At 39.8% G+C, this 21171-nt stretch overlaps 1 protein-coding gene across 1 annotated transcript in view; it reads left to right on the top strand.

The window, feature by feature from the left end:
• LOC126298732 (kelch-like protein 10) overlaps nucleotides 1–21171 on the top strand; it is a 151967-nt gene that overhangs the window by 36832 nt on the left and 93964 nt on the right. Inside the window, exons 2-3 of the mRNA XM_049990211.1 lie at nucleotides 14083–14261; nucleotides 20188–20384. Of these exons, the coding sequence (XP_049846168.1) occupies nucleotides 14083–14261; nucleotides 20188–20384 (376 nt within the window). The remainder of the gene's footprint in view (nucleotides 1–14082; nucleotides 14262–20187; nucleotides 20385–21171) is intronic.

The following is a 21171-nucleotide window of genomic DNA, read 5'->3' on the forward strand; positions in this document are numbered from 1 at the left end:
GTGCGGAAGCCTTATTCCACAACCGTACGCCGATTTGCGGGGGAGGAATGTGGTGTCACCGCCAGACACCACACCTGCTAGGTGGTAGCCTTTAAATCGGCCGCGGTCCGGTTGTATACCCGCGTGTCGCCACTATCAGTGATTGCAGACCGAGCGCCGCCACACGGAAGGTCTAGAGAGACTTCCTAGCACTCGCTCCAGTTGTACAGCCGACTTTGCTAGCGATGGTTCACTGACTTCTACGCTCTCATTTGCCGAGACGATAGTTAGCATAGCCTTCAGCTACGTTATTTGCTACGACCTAGCAAGGCGCCAGTATCCGTACTATTGATATTGTGAATCATGTACCATAAAGAGCGACGTTCTCCATTAATGGATTAAAGTTAAGTATTCCACCAGCTACGTCCGTTTTTCTCAATTCTAATTCCCTTGTCATGCCCCAGACCTCACGCCAGCCTGCGTGATCTGAGACGCGTGCATTTCGGCCTCCTTTAGAAAAACACGGTTGGCTCTCCTGCCAACCACAACAGTATACATTCGCAGAAGTCTGTGATGGAGTTACTTGACCATCCACTAATACCAGGATCACAGAACATAAACAGTATTCTAGATTGGGAAAGGTAGAGAATTCAGTCATGGCAGACTAAGCACTGTTTGAGATCGGCCAGGTAATAAAATTCGCCAGCATATTGTATTTCGTTGAGGAGAAAAGTTACCATCCTTGCTTGTTCTGGAAAGCTGTAGACGTTCACAAACATGACAATACCTTCAACTAAAAAGAAGAAAGCCTCAAGTTAAACAGATCCTGGATTCTCACGCTGAACTTGAACAACCGATGCAGGTAGTACTGTGTTACTGTACCGCATCACAAATGGAATGAAAGGTTCTACATTTATTGTTTGTTGTTCTTGAGCCACCACATGCAACTGCATTAATTATAAATTGAAATAACGCTAAATACTGAAAGCTAGTGTTAATATTGTCCATGAGGGCTCTTGAATGTGTAATTGGTTTCTACAGTTTGGCTACGCTAGTGCATAGGATTCCACCAAACGCATTTGTCGCAATTACCCTTGATAATTAGTCACTCAATAATCGATAATGAAACATGCCCGAGGAGTAATTTTATATGCCGTGAATAAAAAATTAAAGAATGATCACGATGCATTTGGTTTACTATATTTAAATTTAAAAAAATAGAATTTATTCTTTTCTTTTCCCCACTATATCAACGTAATGAAAGTGCGAAAGTTTTAAAATAAAAGAAATCCAGACCAATATAATACATTAACTAACATGTAAATTCTTGTAAAACTTGGGAAATAGTTCAAAGTTTTTCGAAAAAAATGTTTTAAAATTAAAGTTTCACATGGCTAACATGTCGAAACCCCAAGCTCAAATCGCTCACCAGTTAATCACGGAAATGTATTTAGAATTCTATCTTATTCACCTAGGTGAATTATTCTGAATTCACACACTAGCTTACTTCTTAAAATATTATAGTCTGATTAAAATTAGTTGATAGTTGACGCTTCACACGTTGGAACTGGTTTCCTCCAGCCACAGCACTCAATTTTCACAAACAAACTGCGACGTCTGGTCAGTTCACTTCGAATTCTTTGTCGGCAATCTTTCTTTATGTGTGTGGATGGTTCTGGCACTTTCATTTTGTATTTTCACACACGATAACCACATTACAAACATACTTGCATAACGATGCTAACTAAATACACACATTTCATACACAGCACTAAAGTGGCGTACCAACTATTTTTTGGAGGGGGCAAACAAACCCATTTACTGATTTCGTCTTTCAGTAAAACCGTTACGAATACATGCATTCGGTAGTGTGGGAAGATGTGTTAGGTAATCAGCCCTATGTCGTTCTACAGAGAGGAACAACATATTAATATTAATATGGACCCAGTTTTATAGGTCGCGCTCTTGAAAACAATTTCATTGCTTTATTTTTAAAAAGATGTTATTTATGTTAGAAGACTTTGGTCCTACTTTGTTTTGAGACCATTTACGAAAAGTAGTTCATATTTAGTGTAGATGGCAATATCAATAGGCCAGAGAAAAAACTTTTGTTATTATTTTTATTTTACAAACACTATGCATCACGTCTTAACGAAAAGAAAACACAATGTCTTTGAGAAAGAAGACGGCATGTTTTTTTTTATTTAGACTAAAAAATGTTACGTACAGTTTCCAAATGCAGTTTTGCTTTCCACACTTCAGGAAACGTATTCTTTAATGAAATTTTTCCAGCCATGTCTTCATGAACATGGAGCAGGGGTAAATGGGTGAGTCTCGACCGAGTCATTGTTGATCTGAGGCAAGTTTTAAGTCGCCTCGAGGTGCTGAATATCCTATCGGAGGATGCTGATGATACCGGAACTGTCAGAATTAGAATGATGAGGCGAATAACTTCCTGAAAGAGTTCTTTAACCAAACTAGGTTCAGCAATAAGTTTTCTTCCAATAGAGGATACATTAAATGGTTTGCAGCATTCCAAGCTGTGCATGAAGCCTGTCCAGGTTAAAGTCTGTTGTATGTACTCCAAGCAATTCTTTTAAATATCGTGTAGATGGAGGATGTGTCTGGGAGGACATTATAATATCTCTTCAAGATGTGATAGTCGCTTTAGATCCTGTTCGCTGAACCTTCGATCAATCTCATTCAGAAGGAGATCAAGAATTTTAACGAAATATTTTCTAAAATTTCGTTCTTGAGACAATTCTTTGGGAAAAGACGGTGTCCTTTTGTGTTGCAATTTCGCTGGTATTTTTATTGGGCGTGAGATATTTGAGTCTTTCATATTTAGGTTTTCAGAATAATCTTTGGATTTCTCTAACGGCACATCAAATGCTTCCGTAGTCCTAAGATTTGCAAGAGCTCCTTTCAGAACCTCCAAAGAATGTTTCACTCCAGCTGCATTAAAATTTGGATTCTGTAGGGATCTGGCCAGTTCCTCTCACAGTCCAAACACTTCATTTGCTACTGTTGTACAAAAAATAGTCTCAAACTTTTCGAACTCCTTCGGATTTCGCATAGTCTCTCAGGACTGACCTTCTTTCGTCTCTAACTGAGCTCGATACATTCAGCATTTTGGTCACTATTTTCTGGACCCACCCATAGCTTTCCCTGAAACGTGTCAAAATCTGCTCTTACAAGCCCATCGGATGGGACACATTGGAGTCAGTCGTTGAGCTTTTCGGTTTTCACTCGCCTCATTGACATCAGATGGTAGCACAACATCTGCATGCACGTTTTCTTTCTTGTGGATTCTAGAATTATATTTGGGACGTCTTTCACAGTTACCAGTATATCGCACAATGGATATCAACTTCTTAAAACTTCCTGTAGTGCCAGATCCAAACAATGATTGCTGCACTGAATGTATCAACTCTTTGGCTGGACTTGAAAAAGCGTTTCCTTCACATCTTTGTTCCGGCCACACATATTATCGGCACTATCGAAACAGTAGGCGCCTAGGAACTCAATTTCTAGTGACTGTTAGAAGGATGTCTTTAATGGTAGTTGCCGGCGCTTTGCCTTGGAGTCCTGAGGACTATATAAAACCAGAAAAAGTTCTTTTATTTCGTGCATGTCAAGGTCAACACAACGTACACAAAGAGTAAACTGCTCCCGTCTAGCCACTTCCGTCGTTGAATCCGCCATAATTCTGCAAAATAGGGAATTTTTTATTTGATGCACAATTTCTAGCTGGATCACGTGAACCATAATTGCCAGTACTTTGTTTTCTATCGCTGGCGTCAGCCAAGTGTTATGGTGTTTCAGCCATATCTTCAGTTCTGGCACATCATTCTTCCTCTCCCAGAGACCGTTTCATGACCTCTCAGTGCGTTTCCTGTTCAACAAAGGTACCTGAGTGAAACAGTAATCACTAGTAAAGCAGTTCTAGCTTTCTCCTGATAGGTCAGCAGATGTCGAGTGACATGGGCTATCACAGGTATGCTATTTTCGTGTTGCTAAATAATTGCGAGAGACCCCCGAAAAAAAAGGCTCTTCCTGCGTATTTTGAACTTTTCAGCAGCTTTTCTTCAGTTAGAGATACCTTCTTTGAGAAAAACTGTTCCTTTCAGTGTACTTCTGTTATTCAGTAAGTGGATAGACCGAATGCAGTATCGAGCGAGGAGGTGCAGCGGTTAGCACACTGAACTCGCATTCGGGAGGACGAAGGTTCAATCCCGCCGCCCGGCCATCCTGATCTAGGTTTTCCGTGATTTCCCAAAACCGCTTCAGGTAAATGCGGGGATGGTTCCTTTGAAAGGGCACGGTCGACTTCCTTTCCCATTCTTTCATAATCCAACGAGACCGATGACCTCGCTGTTTGGTCTCTTCCCCCAAATCAACCCGACCCCGAATGCAGTCATAGTAGAAAACACTGCCACACTTTTCTTCGTAATGTAGCCACGGGTAAGTCACAAACCATTCCGATTTACAAGATCATCCATTCCTTCGTGGAAACGTACGCTTCTCTGATGGGTGAAATTTTGTTTCAAAAACAGGTATACTTGAAGTAGAGTCCATTGCTTTTTCATGTGTCTATATGCTTCGACAGTCACGTGTCACAACTTTTATATCCATCGCCTCTACCTGAAATCGGGAAGGATAAAAACATGCAACATGAGGTACCCCACACACATCACACTAACATAAAAATAGCTTTCAACAAGCAAAGTATGTTAATGGTGAGCACAAGCATAGTCAACCATAAAATATTTAGCTTACAAGCATCAGGGCTTATGCTAGATTGTAAATATCTTCGACTAGTATTACTGCTATCAGCCTGAGACTGACCACAGTCATAGGTAAAGCTAATACAAACGATCTGAAATTTTTTAGTGCTACTACCGTCTCCAAAACACTCCTTGATAGGTTTTTGTGGCACTGTGCAATACTACACCTCAAACAACAAAATGGTAATAATCGTATACAAATATGATTCATGACCCATGGATCGATGCACAGAGAAAAAGGGGACGAAAAGTTAGATACCGAAACTTAAAAATGACGTTATAAGTCACTAACTGTAGGAGGAATCACTGTAAGCATTATTGAACACCTAATGGTGAATTACAAAAGAGAGTGCAAGTCAGACGTTAAAGCAATATTGCACTGTAAATAGGACATAACATCAGACACAACAAACAAACTTACACAATCATATCAAATCGATTGCGACTAATGATTCATTAGAAAGAAACTCATATGGTAAATAAAATATTTTCAGCTGTAAAGATAATGTGTACCACCGTATTTGCTCAGTGATGAAGTGCCGTATGAAGCATTGTGATTTGTGTTTGATGTTCAACATTCAATTGTTAAATCAATTTAAGTAAATTGAACAATTTTGTCCCGTTACATGTTGCATGTGTGTTGAAACTGGTATAAAATATACAGAGAACTCAGATCTCGTTTCCTGTGTACGAATGCTTTTCTCGGTGGCTGAATAACAGGCAAGGATGAAACCGCACTCACAGTATATTAAAATTTCTTTCCAGAAGAGACTATATATTTTTATTTTTTACTGCTGTTTTTGCGGCAAGTTTTATTGTAAACATTGACTTGCATTATAGCACTGTACTTTTCCTTTTATAAGCTAACAAATGGCATATATATATATATATATATATATATATATATATATATATATATATGTGATAGGATATCAGTATTTATTGTACAGAGAGCTGCTCATCTTTTTGCGCACTGTTATATTTTCTGAAAGCCTTGTTTCAGTATCTTGAACTGCTTATGTGTAGTGGCTTGTCACGCTGCACTCTGCATGGCGTGCAGAAACTTATCATGTGCAGCGTTTCACCAACACATACAATCCATTTACTCGTCACTGGCAAGATACAAGTTTTCCACCACGATAAAAAAATTACTTCAGTACATTAGCTTCATTTGATATGCTGCAATACAGGACCTAAAGTGCAAAAAACGTGAAGTAGCCAGTGAGGTCATTTTTCACAGCAAATTCTTCAAATTATGTTCAATGAGTCATGGTACTTCATTTACAAACATCGTAAAAACTATGACTAATAACGAAAAGGTAGGCACTGCACTGCCAAGCACGAATGTTCGGCTGTGATATGTCAAATTCTTATGAAATCACTTGAGAAACGTTGCGTTGCGAAAGAAAAATCCCACGCAAAAACCAAAAACAGTATTTTCTTAACAATAATAAAACGTTTTCCGGTCAAATAAATTTCAGAAAAGGATGTGGCTTTGCCTCATTTATATAAAACAATGATCCATATGATTGAAATTTCGTTTCAGCTTCTGTTCTTTTGTGCTGTAGGGTGAGGAAGAGTCTACCACAAACAGACCGCAACAATGATACCTATGAGCCAGGCATAACGAATTGCAGTAACGAGTCTGGATAATACGTCAGTGCGTACTAGACTTCAGGGTAAAATTATCTATAATACCTTAGTAAACTGATAGATGTTTTTAGCACGAAAGACATTTCTAAGCAATAATTGCCACGACTGGTTGAGTGCACTGCTTAGCTACTACCGCAGGGCTGACTGTGAGAAATGTGGCTCCTAAACAGAGCAGCATGTGTCAAATCATGAATGTACTATGTATTCCTATGAGACATAAATGGGGAATATTTGTAACTAGTCAAATTAATTGAAATCTTCAAACTTAAATGTGAATGTAGTGTATGTCATGAACTTTATAGCAACTTGCTAAATAGTAATGTTTCGGTACACATGTCTAATTGTTCAGTTCCTGCAACAGCAGTGGACTTTGTCTTTCTGCGGAACAAAAGGATGATTTGAGCACACTGTCATGAAGGATAATTTCAGAAGAAGCCGCAATGGGTTATGCAAGGATTTTCTTGCAATACTACACGTAGCTGAAGAGCATGCTTCCAAATACTAGTTTTCTTACAACTTACAACAATTATTCCATCTTATTTCTCGATATTATATGTATGTAGTCTGCGCCTTTCTGTATGAGTTCAGCTTACACAGCAGTGATCTCTTCTTTGTTGATTGACCCTCTGCTTGCTCTTTTGTAGTGGCAGGGAATGCTTATTCAGCGACCGTTGTTAATTATTTCTGGAACATTTCTTCGCTTTTTCCTGCTTGAATCCTTTGGGCTGACCTGTCTGCCACTGATAGGGATAGTCAAGCAAGTTCTGAGTGTTCCAGTGGAGATCCAGGCATTGTTTTGTTGCTTTTGCATTGAGCTTTGGTGTCCCCTTTAGCTCAAAAGCATTTCCACTGTATCGGAAATAACTGACATCTTTTTGCAAATATTTTCGGGTACACCATAACTCCCTACCCCCTGCCCATAAAAGTCTTACTGAGAAGTGTGGGAATATAATTACATTTACTTTTTCCAGTGAACTACTGAGAACAATCAGTACTGAGCTAGGAGATTTGTTACAAATAAATGACATAAAGTAATTATGCACCTTTCACCACAAAGCTTCACTCATATCAACTGCGAATCAACTGTGTGTGTCCTTATCTCTGAATAGAAAACTGGAGAAAAATCACTCGCTACACTGTACACGTTTCACTTTCGCTACCAGAACAATAATGCTCACCAACTGCTATTTCGGCCTTGTTGGCCGGTGTTTCTCATTTGACTGCACGTGGCTTTTGTCTGCATGACTGCGAGACTAAACTGATCAAAAAAAGTTTTACACTACCTGCTGATCTGCGAACGTATGTGGGCTTACTAAGCCCGGCTTAGATTCAAGGGGAACAGGACAGTAAGTACTGGGGGTGGTGGCAACACTTGTTTTGAACAATGTATTATTAAGCAGTGGCAGAGGGTAATGTTAACAATGTAAAGAGATAACGAAACCAAGTTTTTACAGTCAAGACTTCTGCCTCAAGTCTCGTGCTCCTCCCCCAGATTCGGCGCACTGGCCACTCTGTAGTTCGCCTGTATGATATAGCCGGTCCTGAGGGCCTCATCAGTCTCAAGTACTGTTTAAAAGTGCTATACTCAATTTGTTACATATGCACACAGAGGCTGTCCCTCATTACAGTCACACACTGAAAAAAGAGACGAAGAGAGAGGACGGTATGTAGTATTAAAAGATGCTTCAGTCAAAATCAAATATCGCTGTCACCAAATATACTGATCCAATATTTCTTGACGGCAGCATAGTTTACTCACTGGCTCTGCCTATAGATCAAATAAAACTCCAAGATAATTTGAGGGGGGGGGGGGCAAAAACAGTATCTCGACCCCCCCCCCCTCCAAGTTTGAAATGGGATGGGGGAGCCACTGCGCCTCTTGCGCCCCCTCCCCCCGCCCCCCCCCCCCCACCAGTTGGTACGCCGTTGCAGCACTAACTAAACACTACTGGATACATCCACGTAAGACGCTATTCAGCGGCATAACCACAGACACTGAATTGAATTAGATAAGCTTCACAGGAAATGGCGTGATACCGAATTTTTGAAGGTTGCAATTCATTATTTTGTATGGGTGAAAACAGTCAAAAATACAACAATAGGGCCCAACATAGTACTTCAGCACATTGAGCAGCACATTAACCTTCAATGCACAATAAGTTCGAGTCTCGACAAATATGATGAAGTTTTTTATTTCTGAATCTAATCAAAAGTATCTGACTATCATTTTTATTCAGTTATGTATTTCATGGCCAGTTTTATCTACACTGCAAGACAAAAAAGTGGGTATGGTGAGGGGGTCGAGAAAATGAAATGAAACTAAATGGGTTGAATGGGTACGTGATGTTATGTCAGTGATTACAAAAATTATTCAAATTTACAAAGAACTTGATAGTATGAGCCCACTATTCAAATGATGCTGCATCCCCCCAGTTCTGCTTGCATGCATCGATTCAGTTAGGAAGAGCGTCAAAAAGTAATTTTATCATCTCCTAAGAGCAAGTATGTCCACACCTTTTATAACTGGTCCTTGATATCCTAATTCCGGCATTGGAACAGAGATGACATCCAAGCTGGTCCCACACATATTCTATAGGCAGACAATATGGGGATTTAGCTGGCCACTCGAGTACAACATCGTCACACAGACAGTTCCTTGAGACACATCCCATGCATGTTTGAACAATAGCCTTTTGAAAAATGGCACCATGACACTGTTGCTTGAAAGATAATATCTGAGGACACAGGATGTCAGTGACATACTACTGTTCTGTCTGCGGTCCATTAATTATTACCAGCGATGACCTTAAATCATATCTGATGATTCTGCACAACATTGTACCAGGAGTAAGATTCCTGTGCCTCTCCAAAACATTGGAAGAATTAGATATCTTCCCAGTTCACTACCATACTCGCCAACAGTGGTCATTCAGGATGTGCATAACTGTGATTCATCAGTAAACACAATTCAACACGACTGATCCATAGTCTGTGGTTCCCAGTCATGGTGCCACTGCAGATGCAACCATTTGTGTTGTGGTGTTAATTGCACCCAATGCACCAGAAGGTAATTCCACTAGCCTGGCTGGCTGGTGATAGTCTCCAACTAATTTTGGAGGGTGACACAGAATGTTCCAAGGAATCCTGTTCTGACACAGCAGGCACAAATGTGAAGGGCTAACGGTATGCTTAGTGCATAATACAGTGATCCACCTCTGTGGTGGTCAGATGTGGTTGACCAGAAACTTGAGGAAGAATATACCTGCCTTCACATTCCCATGCACTCCATAATTGGGCCACTGTCACACCTGAATACCCCACAAATCAGAATATTACACAATTCAATCATTTGACTGAATGGAGACCCACAGTGATGTGCCTTTCAAACTCTCACAGGTGCTAATAACATTATCTCACAGAAGTATGTAGCATCTATGAGTTCATCACAGTGATCACTCAACATCTGATGCTGTTCACACTCCTTATATACCCTACTACACCTAGTAACAACACTAAACATGAACAACACTAAAGCTCTCCGGTGACCATTCTGGCGATACAGAGAAATGCAACTCTAATCATTTACATACCAGCTCATGGGGTGTACATGCAGGAAGATACACTGACATTCAACCATTTCTTCTGCTTGCTTCCCTTTTTTGCCAGACAATATATATGATCATCATCAGATATGTCTAGAAGACACAAAAATATTATGCAAAGTTTTCAGTGGGAGGATTATGGTAGCATACAACAGTAATGGCAGGGGTAGAATGCCCGTTTGAGTTGATGTACCATAGTTTTGTTATTTTTTGTATATCCTATGAAGGGGCCAATTTTGGCTACAGATATGGTATGTTTTATGTACTACTAGTTTAGGAGGACTGATACATTGACTTTTAGTTACTTCTCTTGTTTTTTTAATAAATGCTACTTCCTTTACTGTTGTAATTTGTAACTGTAATTTTAATGTCTATTGGAACTGCAGACAATAAGATTGTAGGGATCAAAACAAATTTGTATCACAAACGTGGAAAGCATACAACAATGTGTAATAACTAGCATTTATCAAATAACATTTATATACACCGATGTTCTATGAATATATATAAAGAAAGAAACTTCCACATGGGTGTGTGTTATTTTATTGTGCCTGTCTACCGGCACTTTCCCGCTTGGTAAGTCTTGGAAAATATATATATATATATATATATATATATACACACATACGCACAAGAGGTTCTATAACTTTTTTAAGAACATACACTGACGGGAAAAAAAAATTTGTACACCCATTTAGAGGTGCCCAATTCACTCAAGATTTATTGTTGCAGCTGTGCCTATGGAGTACATGAAATAATTACATTTACGGATCAATAGCACGAGCAATGCTGAGGTACCACGTAGTGACCTGTGCTGGAACACCCATATTAGTACACGGTGTAGCCTCCATGTGTGGCACTGCAGGTACTGATTCTGGTGTCCAGTTGATTGTGCAGATTGTAAGTGCTGGACTGTGATACATTATTCCATGCCTACTCAACTTGTTTGTGTAGTTCTGTAAGAGTTGTTGGTTGACATATCACACAAGTCACTTCTTGACCCGTCATGTCCCTCTCAGTCATGTACTCAGTAGGACACATGTACAGAGCTTTTGCTGGCCAGGAAAGTCAATGCACATCTTGCAGAGCATGGACAGTATGTGTGGCCAACCATCACCCTGTTGCAGCAATACATTACCTTCCTGTTGCAAGAAAAGAACACCCCCCACAATATTCTCCACATACTGAGCATTGGTTAGTGTCTCCTCCAGAAACACCAAAGGTGAACATGAGTTTAGCTTATCACACCCCAGATGACAAAGCCTGGTGTGCAGCCAGTGTGTTTTGGATGACTGTGTTCTACAAGACAGCACTCACCAGTTCTACAAAATATGTACAAATGATCATCACTTGCATGCAGGCAGAATCTGCTTTCATTGCTGAAGACAACAGCATGCCATTCGAATCTTCCAAGTGATCCTCCTATGGCACCAGTCGTGAGTGGAAGACAGGCTAGAGGTGTGTTTGCCCATAGTTCCACTGCTAATAATCAGTTCACATTGATACTTCTGGGCTGACAAGCCCTCTTATCTGTGCTGTGGCAGCTGTACAATCTGCGACTGCTGCCCTTACAGTACGATGATCCTGGTGGTCATCTGCGGTATGCAGATGTCCAGAACCTCATCTACAGGTGTGAGAATGTTCATGTGACCACTGATACAAGCTTTGTTGGACAACTGATGCAGAACATCCATTCCATCACTCGAAAGGCCACAATCTGACCCCTTTCAAACTTTCTCAGATGGCTGTAGAAAGCACGAGTGCATCTCCTTGGTGTGGTAGCCTGCTTGCTTCACATGTTTGCACCACACTTGAGTCTTCTGGCTTTGAGAATTCTCTGTTAAAGGTAGACGCAGATGGCACTTAGGTAGCTATGCCACTATGCTATCTATTGGTGGACAACACAGAAATCATTATCTGTTCATCTAATATCCCCCAGCTACCATGTGCCACCATCAGGTCCAAATCAGCATTGTCTTTCCAGTTGTACTAATTTTTTTCCACCAGTGTATTTTGTTCCTTACATAAACAAAAGCTCATTTTGCACACAGACTACATTGCAATTTGTGTTATACTGTATGGCACATAAGATAATTTTTATTACAGAAACAGTTTTGCAAATGAAATGTCTCTGAAATATTTTTTAAATACTTTTATTTGCCTAATTAGATTTGGAGAGAATTTTTCAGGGCTTTTGGTCCTTCTTAGGATATTTTTGATTTGAATTTCATGATGTTGTGTTTGGGCACGTGGAAGAAGTTCATTTTCTTGTGTCTTAGTTGTGTCATGACTCAGTACCTTCAGTATGAACTCTTACACTGGACAGAATTAATGTATCATGAATATACATTAATTTTGTCCAGCATAAGAGTTCATACATGCTTAGTCATGTATCCTAAGTGTCTTAAATGCTGCCCTACATGATTCCCTCCTTTTTAGGTTGGCTACCATTCTTATTGATCTCTTCTGCAGTTTGAATAGTGTGTATGTATCTGTGTTCCTTCACCTAAAATAACGTAATGTAGAAAGAATTTGAGCATAATATGTCATTTTCATAATATTTGTGTCTATTAGACTGTGAAGTTTGTGTGGCACATATAGGTTTGAGCTGCATTTTCCAGTTATATATTCAATGTACTAGTCCCAATTTACATGTTCATTTATTATTATCGCAAGGAATTTTGTGTACATGATGTTTTCTTACTCACAATAATTACAGTCAGGTGTAACAAAAAGATTGCTGTACATACAAGCATCTGGCCAAAAGGCCTCCTCCTTACATAGAAAACATGTACACACATTCACTCAAGCACAACTCACAGACACATGTCGGCTCTGTCTCTGCTGAGGCCAACCTTAGCGACCAGAGATAGTGATCATGTGTGTGTGAGTTGTGCTTGCATGAATGTGTGTGGCTGTGTGTGTATGTCACCATACAGCGGTCTTTTTGTTGTGCCTGCCTGCGATTCAACATATCCTCTATGTGGTGAGTAGCACTGTATGTTTTTCATAATATTGTTGTTATTCCATCCTGGATTGCTCATTGTTCAATGTTTTGTTATATCCACTCATGATGCAAATGTTGATGTCTTGATTGTGTTGTTGTTTAACTGGAAATCTACACAAAATGTTGTAGCAATGTTGTTATGTAAATTTATTTCCATAATCCTTTGGCATAGAATTATTTATTTCCAAGTAAGCTTTTATTTCCAGATTTTCCATATCATCATCATTGAATAGCAGAATTTTATCATCTGCATAAGTAACTATATTGCCTTATTTACAGTGTTTGTGTATAAAATGAAGAACAATCAGTCAAGTATTGGTAACTGTGGAAGAGAGAAGAGTGTGGGATTCTCTCATCAAATTATATTCTCCCTCCTGATGTTTGTGTAATTTCTGTAAATTGTCTCATGCATGTATGCTGTCATAATGTTCCCAGTGACAAATCTGCACATTATTTTTATATTTTCTAGATACATCTGATGAATATCACATAGATTGAAACTTGCTATGTAATAAAATAAGTATGTTACAAATACTATGTTTTTAAACACTATGTCACTGCATCCTTCACTGTGATTATGGCATATTTCTTAACCTCTGTTGTTACACATATCTGTAAATATTTTCTCTGAGAAAGAAAAATTTAAGTAAATAAATATTAAGCTACCAATAAAAGATAAACAATTGCTGCTTAATAGAACTAAGGAATGAGCAGCCTTTTTTCCCTTAGGCTGTGGGTTTATTTTAATTTACTGAGTTAGATTTAGGTTATGTAAGAACAAATACTATTAAGTATTAGGACAGTTCACTGTTAGCACAGAGTGCAGATATCTTTTTAAACAGTTGCTTTTCTTTGTTGATGTATGTTTTGACTTCCTTCACATCCATGAAAATCTTACTGTATGAAATAAAAAATGGTAACATAGTATCCTCAGAAAAGTTGTGAGCAGCATTAGGCTCAGGGAAAATATTTGTAACCCTCATCCTATATACATTTTGTGTTGAAATTATTTGTCTTTGGATGCATTTATTGCTATCCTTAACTTTTTTTTTAGGCTCTGCAGAAAAAGCTCCAAAGTACATGCGAACACCTGAAAAACATTCAAAGGGAATCAGCAAAAAAATATTTTGATTTTGATGTTGCCCGACCACGAATTCCATATGGTATTATATTCGCCATTGGTGGCTGGAGTGATGGAGCACCAACAAATTTCATGGAGACATATGACTCAAGGTAATATCTGAAGCAGTTTTTTCTGTCTACATGAAACTAAAGCTCCATAATTATGGCAAAACATTTCTTTTTCTCTAGGAGTAAATATAAGCATTACACATCCTTGTTGGCAGATTTTAACTACTGTATAAAAAAACTAAGGACAGATGTTCATATTAAATGTGTCTGTCAACTTCATCTCACAGTCTAGTCATCAAGGTACAAAAAGACAACTCCATTCACAAAGATTGATCTGCCCCTCTCCTCTAGATAAACATCAGGGTTGGTTCAGATGGAGGAGTGGGGAGATGTCCATAGCTTGTTGTTACTTGCTCCCCCCCCCCCCCCCCCCCCCGCCCCCCACACACACACACACACAAAATAACTTGCCATCATCTCTACTTTTAATGTGCCACACATGCCTAGGATTTTAAGAATAATTATAAAATATATTAAAGGTTTCAATATTGTAAGCAGAATTTATTTACATTAGTGTGTAGTACATCATCGTAGCATAACTTCCAAGAAATTGCAGTTCAGAAAAGAACATCATTTTAAGAACATTTATCATAAAATATCACAATTTCCTGTGCTACACTGTTGATTTAAGAACTGTGATAGCAGCAGAATCTCACATTCATAATGACATCACAATTTTCTCAGTATAAAATTACAGTTTCCACTTACTAATACCAGTTCACTTTACAGTACAACTGTGAACACAGGTCTGGAGATAACAGCTATGTAATGATGTAGATTGGGGAAATGGCATTTCTTTCAGTCATATTTGCTTCAGTTCGTTAAAGTCAGTCTCTGCTTTATTATTTTCATAGTGGAGGACCTCCCCTTTCTATCTGCTTTACTCAACTTCCTGTGGTTTTCCGGATCTACCTGTGGTCTCTTGTACTGTGTGGGGTTTGTTGTTGACAGCAGTAATGGTCAGACTGTGAATAGGTTGTGATGTTTTCTGCAACTGGTCAGCTGCTAGTACATCCAGCGGGCTCATCCTCAGGCAACCACCTGAATAATGTCACATGCTGAACATAGTTTGTGATTTTTAGAGCTTGTTACACTAATTTTCACACTACTTTATTCTTCAAAAGTTAGCTGAGAAAAACGAATATGAAATTTCATATATGAGAAAATATAGACACTTCCAACAAATTGAGGGGTGGAGGAAAGAACTGGGTGGAATTACTTCAAAGATTCTCCCGTCAGTATATCAGTTCTACCTGAAGAAGGACTGTATTACACTCATTAAAGTATTCTGGGCTGTTGTGCCATGATTATGAGAATGTTTTTGTAGAAATAAAAACTTCATCAACCACAGTATAAGTGCATGTAATATTTTATTAAGAGTAACTTGCAAAAACAGGCAATGAAGACTGCCTCTGTAAAGTATACTAACAACAAATTATGACTTGTGTTATACAGCAGGAAAGCATATACTTAAGGAAAAGCCACTGCTCTTCCTCTTACATTAATCAGGAGTCATCTTTTTATTTACTACTTCACACTGAACATTTATGATTTCAGAGACCACTATCATCTGTCCATATACATGAAAAATTAAGTATCTGTTCAATATGAACATTAATGTTAGCTGGAATTTACATTCCTGTGAGCAAAGAGTATTATGATAAATTATAGTAGTAGCCAATAAGATATCTTCTACATTGTTCCTATTAAAGAATTTCATAACAGAATATAAAATTCCATCCTCAACTGTGGTTAGGGCCACATAATCTAGAAGTAAATTATACTTCTCCTATTATTGTAGAAGACGATATTGTCAATGCCCGCAATGTGCCGTATGTTGATCTGAGCTGGGCTATGTACTCCTGCTCACAGAACTGCCTAGCACATATATTGTGAGGAGCTTGCAGTTGTACATGGTCCAACTCCACTGCAGCACAGAGAGCTTCATGTAAAAGGATGTCAATGGCTGCCAGGAACATGTTGTTGAAGAATGATACCTGGAGCAGGCTCACTGGCATCCATTATGATTATGAGTGTGCCAGGAGCACAGGACGCAAGAGGTCATGTTTTATTTGTTCAAAACTGTCTGTCATTCGCACCATCCAGGATCCAGGGAATGGGCCTACTGACATAAGTGGGGTCACCCTGGAGTATGAAGGTAAGTGTGCTTGCACCAGTAAGTGTGCTTGCACGCTTGCAATCTTTTTGAGGTGGTAGCAGAAGAAATTTGCCATACAGTGGAACTTGCAGATTTCTTTGGGGGTTGTGGGACATGGAAATTTGGTAATGACCTGGGCCTTCCTGTCCAGTGGGTGGGAGCTGGCAAATGATATCTTGTGTCCAAGGAAGTCAACCTTTGTAACACTAGAAATGCAATACTGCAGGTTGATGATCACTCCCACCCCATAGAGGCTGGAAATTACCTTCGTGGGGTTCCAGAAGTGCTCCACAAGATCACGGACATAGATGAGGATATCATCTATGTAGGAGAAACAACCAAAAACACCATGTAGGACATTGTCAAGAAAGCATTGCCAAGTCTGGGTGGTGTTATGGAGCCCAAAGGGCATAAACGCACAGCTCTTCGCTTAACCAAGAAAAGGCAGTAGGGGCAATGAGAACTGTGGTATAGCACAATTGTGATGTAGAGCCATGTATTGATGGTGCACATACTGGGTGGGGGGAGGGGGGGGGGCTTTGGAAGGGTGGATGAGGAGAGGAAATTTGGAAAAGCCATCAGAAAAAAAGAGTTTGAGTATGATGGCAAAATGAGTGACAGTGCAGGCTGTACAGTGAGTGGAATGGTGGGATATACTGTCTAAGACATGATGATTCACCAGATCAAGAAGGAGGATGTAATGGGCAGTGAAGTTGCCATCAAGGATAGGGTCTGTAACTAAAGATCCATGTGAATCCTCTGCTGAGGCCAGGGTTGAAAGACCAGGTGTGGGAGCAGTAGGTTGTCATCACAGAGCCATTTGGCAGGGTGCGGAGAAGGGGAGAGGTGGGTCCAGAGGAGGGTAACAGTTTATGGGGCTAGACTGAGAGATTGGAGCTGTTACCAAGAAAGTAAGCTGTTGGAGAGGATGAGTGCCGATGATTGTGGATGAACAGACACTGAGAAATAGCAGAGAAGCCAGTTGTGCCCCCACTGGTGTTTGGGGACCATGCAAATTGTGCCCAGCAGTTTTTGGTGTCACTGACAAAATACTACTGGTACCAACCAAGATCACCAGCACCCAGAACATTCCTACCACTTCTAGTTGTTCAGGATGATTGTGCTTGAGTGGCAGGTGTGCTGGCGGTTGAAGGTATTGTGATGTGGGTACTGGCACAGTATGGGAATGGGGTTTCGTGCAGGCCCCAAGGCAAGCTGCGCTAAGACCCTGTCCGTCACAGTGACAGCTGCATCCACATTTGTATAGTTACACCTGGCTAACACCGAGTAGATTGGAGGGGGCAAATGTGTGTCAATTCATGTGTAACAGTGTTTTGGGCAAGATTACAGCCTTGACAAGTGTCCAGATATGCTGCCGGAACTCGGAGGGCCACATGTTGGTGCATTCCTCTGATGAAAATAGTCCAGCTGTGTGCAGCATTTCTGATGTGGCCAGCCGTATTATGTTCAGTCCTTTAGGGCACGAAATCTGCCAAGCTATGGTGGGTTTATGATGAAGTTGTGGATCTCCATGGTGACTGAAGGTTCATGCTGCACAACCATTGAGGTGAAATACATGGACTCACTGGTAGTTGAGGAGGAGCCTGTGAGTATTGTCTCCATGGAAGCAAACCATGAATAGGAATCACAAGAACTGAAAGGCAGTGGGTGGATAGTGGAGAGGGGTGGGAGGAAGGATGTGCACAGGATCAGTGGCAGTCCTTGTGAGCTGTGCATAGTAGCTGAGGAAGGTATGAAAACCAGCCATATGCAGTAGTAGATTGCAGAGGGGGAGGGAGGCTATTTGGTTATCAGCTGGGACTGAATTGAATGGTAGCAGTAAACTGAGTTTGGACTTGCCCTGCTGCCTTGCTGAGTTAGTGCAGGAACATTACACAATAAGATTGTCATAGAACAGTACTGAATAAAACTATGCAAAGTTTGCCTGCAATCTTGCCTCCAGGCCAAAATACTGAGGGAACATAGCAGGCAGAAGTAGTGTTTTTTCCATACTTACCCACAAAGTGGTGCCAGGCTTAAAGCCTCATGCAGTGTGCCAGTTGATCTCAGCTTCTGGTACTGGTAAATTTCTTTTATTTGTTAGGAATTGCACAATATGCATTTTTGGAAAATTAAAGGTTAATTAGTTTGCTGTGAGCCTGTTGTAAGCCTGTTTAATCACTCTCTTAGTTCTATCTGCTATAAATGTGTCTGGGTCCTATATTAGTATATCACATTAGTATATAACCAAAAGTACATTGGCTTTCATAGCCCCTGACGTCACTCCTACATCCAAAATTCTCTGTAGCCTTATGTCAATAGCATGCAGTTATTTGTCCAGCATGCTGAAGGTCTTACCAAGGCTTCCACAGGTGAAACCCTTCAAATGTAGTATGCAAATATATCTCTCATACCATATTCAGATGTGCTCCTAATACTCAACCCACCCCTACTAACCAGAGTTTTTGAACATCCCTGATAAATCATTTATGTAGGTCAAGAAAATTAAGGCATGTGGCACCAGTGATCTCAGCACAGGATAGGCAGATAAAGTTTCACATACTACACTGTGGAATAAGAGGCATGGCTTAATTGGAGGGGATGGGAGTAGGACAGAACAGAGGAAGAATGAGACAAGTGTATATTAGTAGATGGGGATAGCCTGGTGGGTGTGGTATACAAGCTGGAGGAGATTATGTCAGGGCAACTGCAGGATTGTAGAACATGTTGTAAGACAAGTCACAAGTATACAGTTCAGAGAAGCTAGTCATAGAAAAGGATTACATGGGTTACAAAGCAGCATTGAAGTCAGCCTTGTGATAAACAGCATGTTCTGCTACTAAGCAGTCTGTTTCGCTTGGACACAATTTGGTAATGACCATCCATTTGATTGGACAACTAATTGATGATCATGCCCAATAAAAGTTTGTGCAGAAGTTACAGCATACTGCTATGTGACATGACTACACCCACAGGTGACCCTGCCACTGAGAGGGTAAGATGTGCCTCTGATGGAACTACAATAAATGCAATGATTGGAGGCACAGAACAGGTATTGTGCCTGGATTTTTTGACACTGATATGACACATATGGCAACAGGTAGGAAGTAGGTGTTAAATAAGTATGGGCAAGAATATTTTGTACATTGTGTGGTTGTCAGATTACCACTTTAGAAGAATTGTGAAAGGTTTTGGGAAGGATATGCCTCATTTCATAGAACAGTGAAAGGTTGTCAAAACTCTGACAGAAGATGTGGTCAAACTGTTCCAGTCCATGGTGATATTAGATAGTTAAAGGGGGAGGGAAATTGATATTCTGAACTGAAGAGAGTGAACTGAAGAGAGTCAGATGAAAAAGATAAGAGAAAAGGTCTTACGGATGTCGAGGAATGGTGATGGAGTATCTCTGCCCTGAGTCTGGGTACCAAATTATCATCAGCAAAGCAGAATGAGAAGAGTGGTTTGCATTTTGAGTGGTTAGGAAAAATCTCTCTACATATCCCACAAAAGAGCTGGCATGTAAAGGTGCTATGTATGTGCTCATGGTTATGCCATGGATTTGCTTGTATGTCTTCTTCTTGATGGAGCAATGGTGTGGTGCATTTGGTATCTGTGTTCTGGTGTGTCACTAAACTAAGTGTGGTACCTCAAAAGCTAGTAATAGATCTGTCCTTTTACAAGTGTTTAATTACCAAGCTTCAATCAGCTGTATGTGTGTTGTCACCTTTTTTATTTCTATTAATAGTTGTGAACATAATGGCATCAAACTGACTTCATTGACTTTTAATGTTAATGTCCCACGATTTACAGGACAGACCGATGGTATTCCTCAAATTTTGTTGATTCCTTGGCACGAGCATATCACGGAATATGTGTCCTGAAAAAGCTAATATATCTCATTGGTGGTCATGATGGAAGAGAATATTTCAATTCAGTCAAATGTTATGATCCTGAGAAACATGAGTGGAGTGATCGAGCATGCATGTATCATGCTCGAAGTTACGTCAGTGTCTGCATAGCAGGTCAGAGCAAAGAACTGGACTGGAGTAGTAATTAAAGTAGCTTTAAGAGCAGTTATGTTAAGGTACTTATGCTTCAGTTTCCTGAAAGAGGTTCGCAGAACAACTTCTATTGTTAGTACAGTTTTATTGAGAGTGGCAGTTATTTAAAAGTGATTAATTCACTTGAATAACAATTTTCATTTGTAAAAAGACTGAACCTGGTAAAGGGAGGACATATGTGCTCTGTACAAGTCTGATATCATCAAGGTGTCACACCTCTTTGACAGTCTCACATTACTGGAAACCCAAGAAATTTCTGTTAAATTAGATGCCTTTTTTGTGTGAGGAGAAGGGATCCACATGAGCATTACAAAACATCAGAACCCAGGATAGTCAGATAGGTTATGGTAGCTGGCACATCTTTTAAAATCTCAAGGAAACAGAATGCTTGGCCAGTGTTTACCTTCAAGAGGCAAAATTCCAGTTATGCCAATAGGCCTGAGTAGAATTTGCAATTCACATGTACAAGAAGCCACTAACAGGCAATATATGGTACACGACTTCATAATGCAACATACAGTTGAATTTACAGAATGTTGTTATAAAAATAATATATATTACAAGCACCTCAGAATAGTACATCATATAGATAGAAGAGTTAGGCCTAGAATTAATAATAGCTACATTTTAATATCAGTATTCATTCAGTGAGTACAAACATTTGAGAGTTAAGAATGATTTTAATTCCCTTTTGAATATTTTACCTCTGTGGCATGTTGTAGCACTTGGCAGT

The sequence above is a fragment of the Schistocerca gregaria genome, chromosome 1, assembly GCF_023897955.1.
Source record: "Schistocerca gregaria isolate iqSchGreg1 chromosome 1, iqSchGreg1.2, whole genome shotgun sequence".
NCBI lineage: Eukaryota > Metazoa > Arthropoda > Insecta > Orthoptera > Acrididae > Schistocerca > Schistocerca gregaria.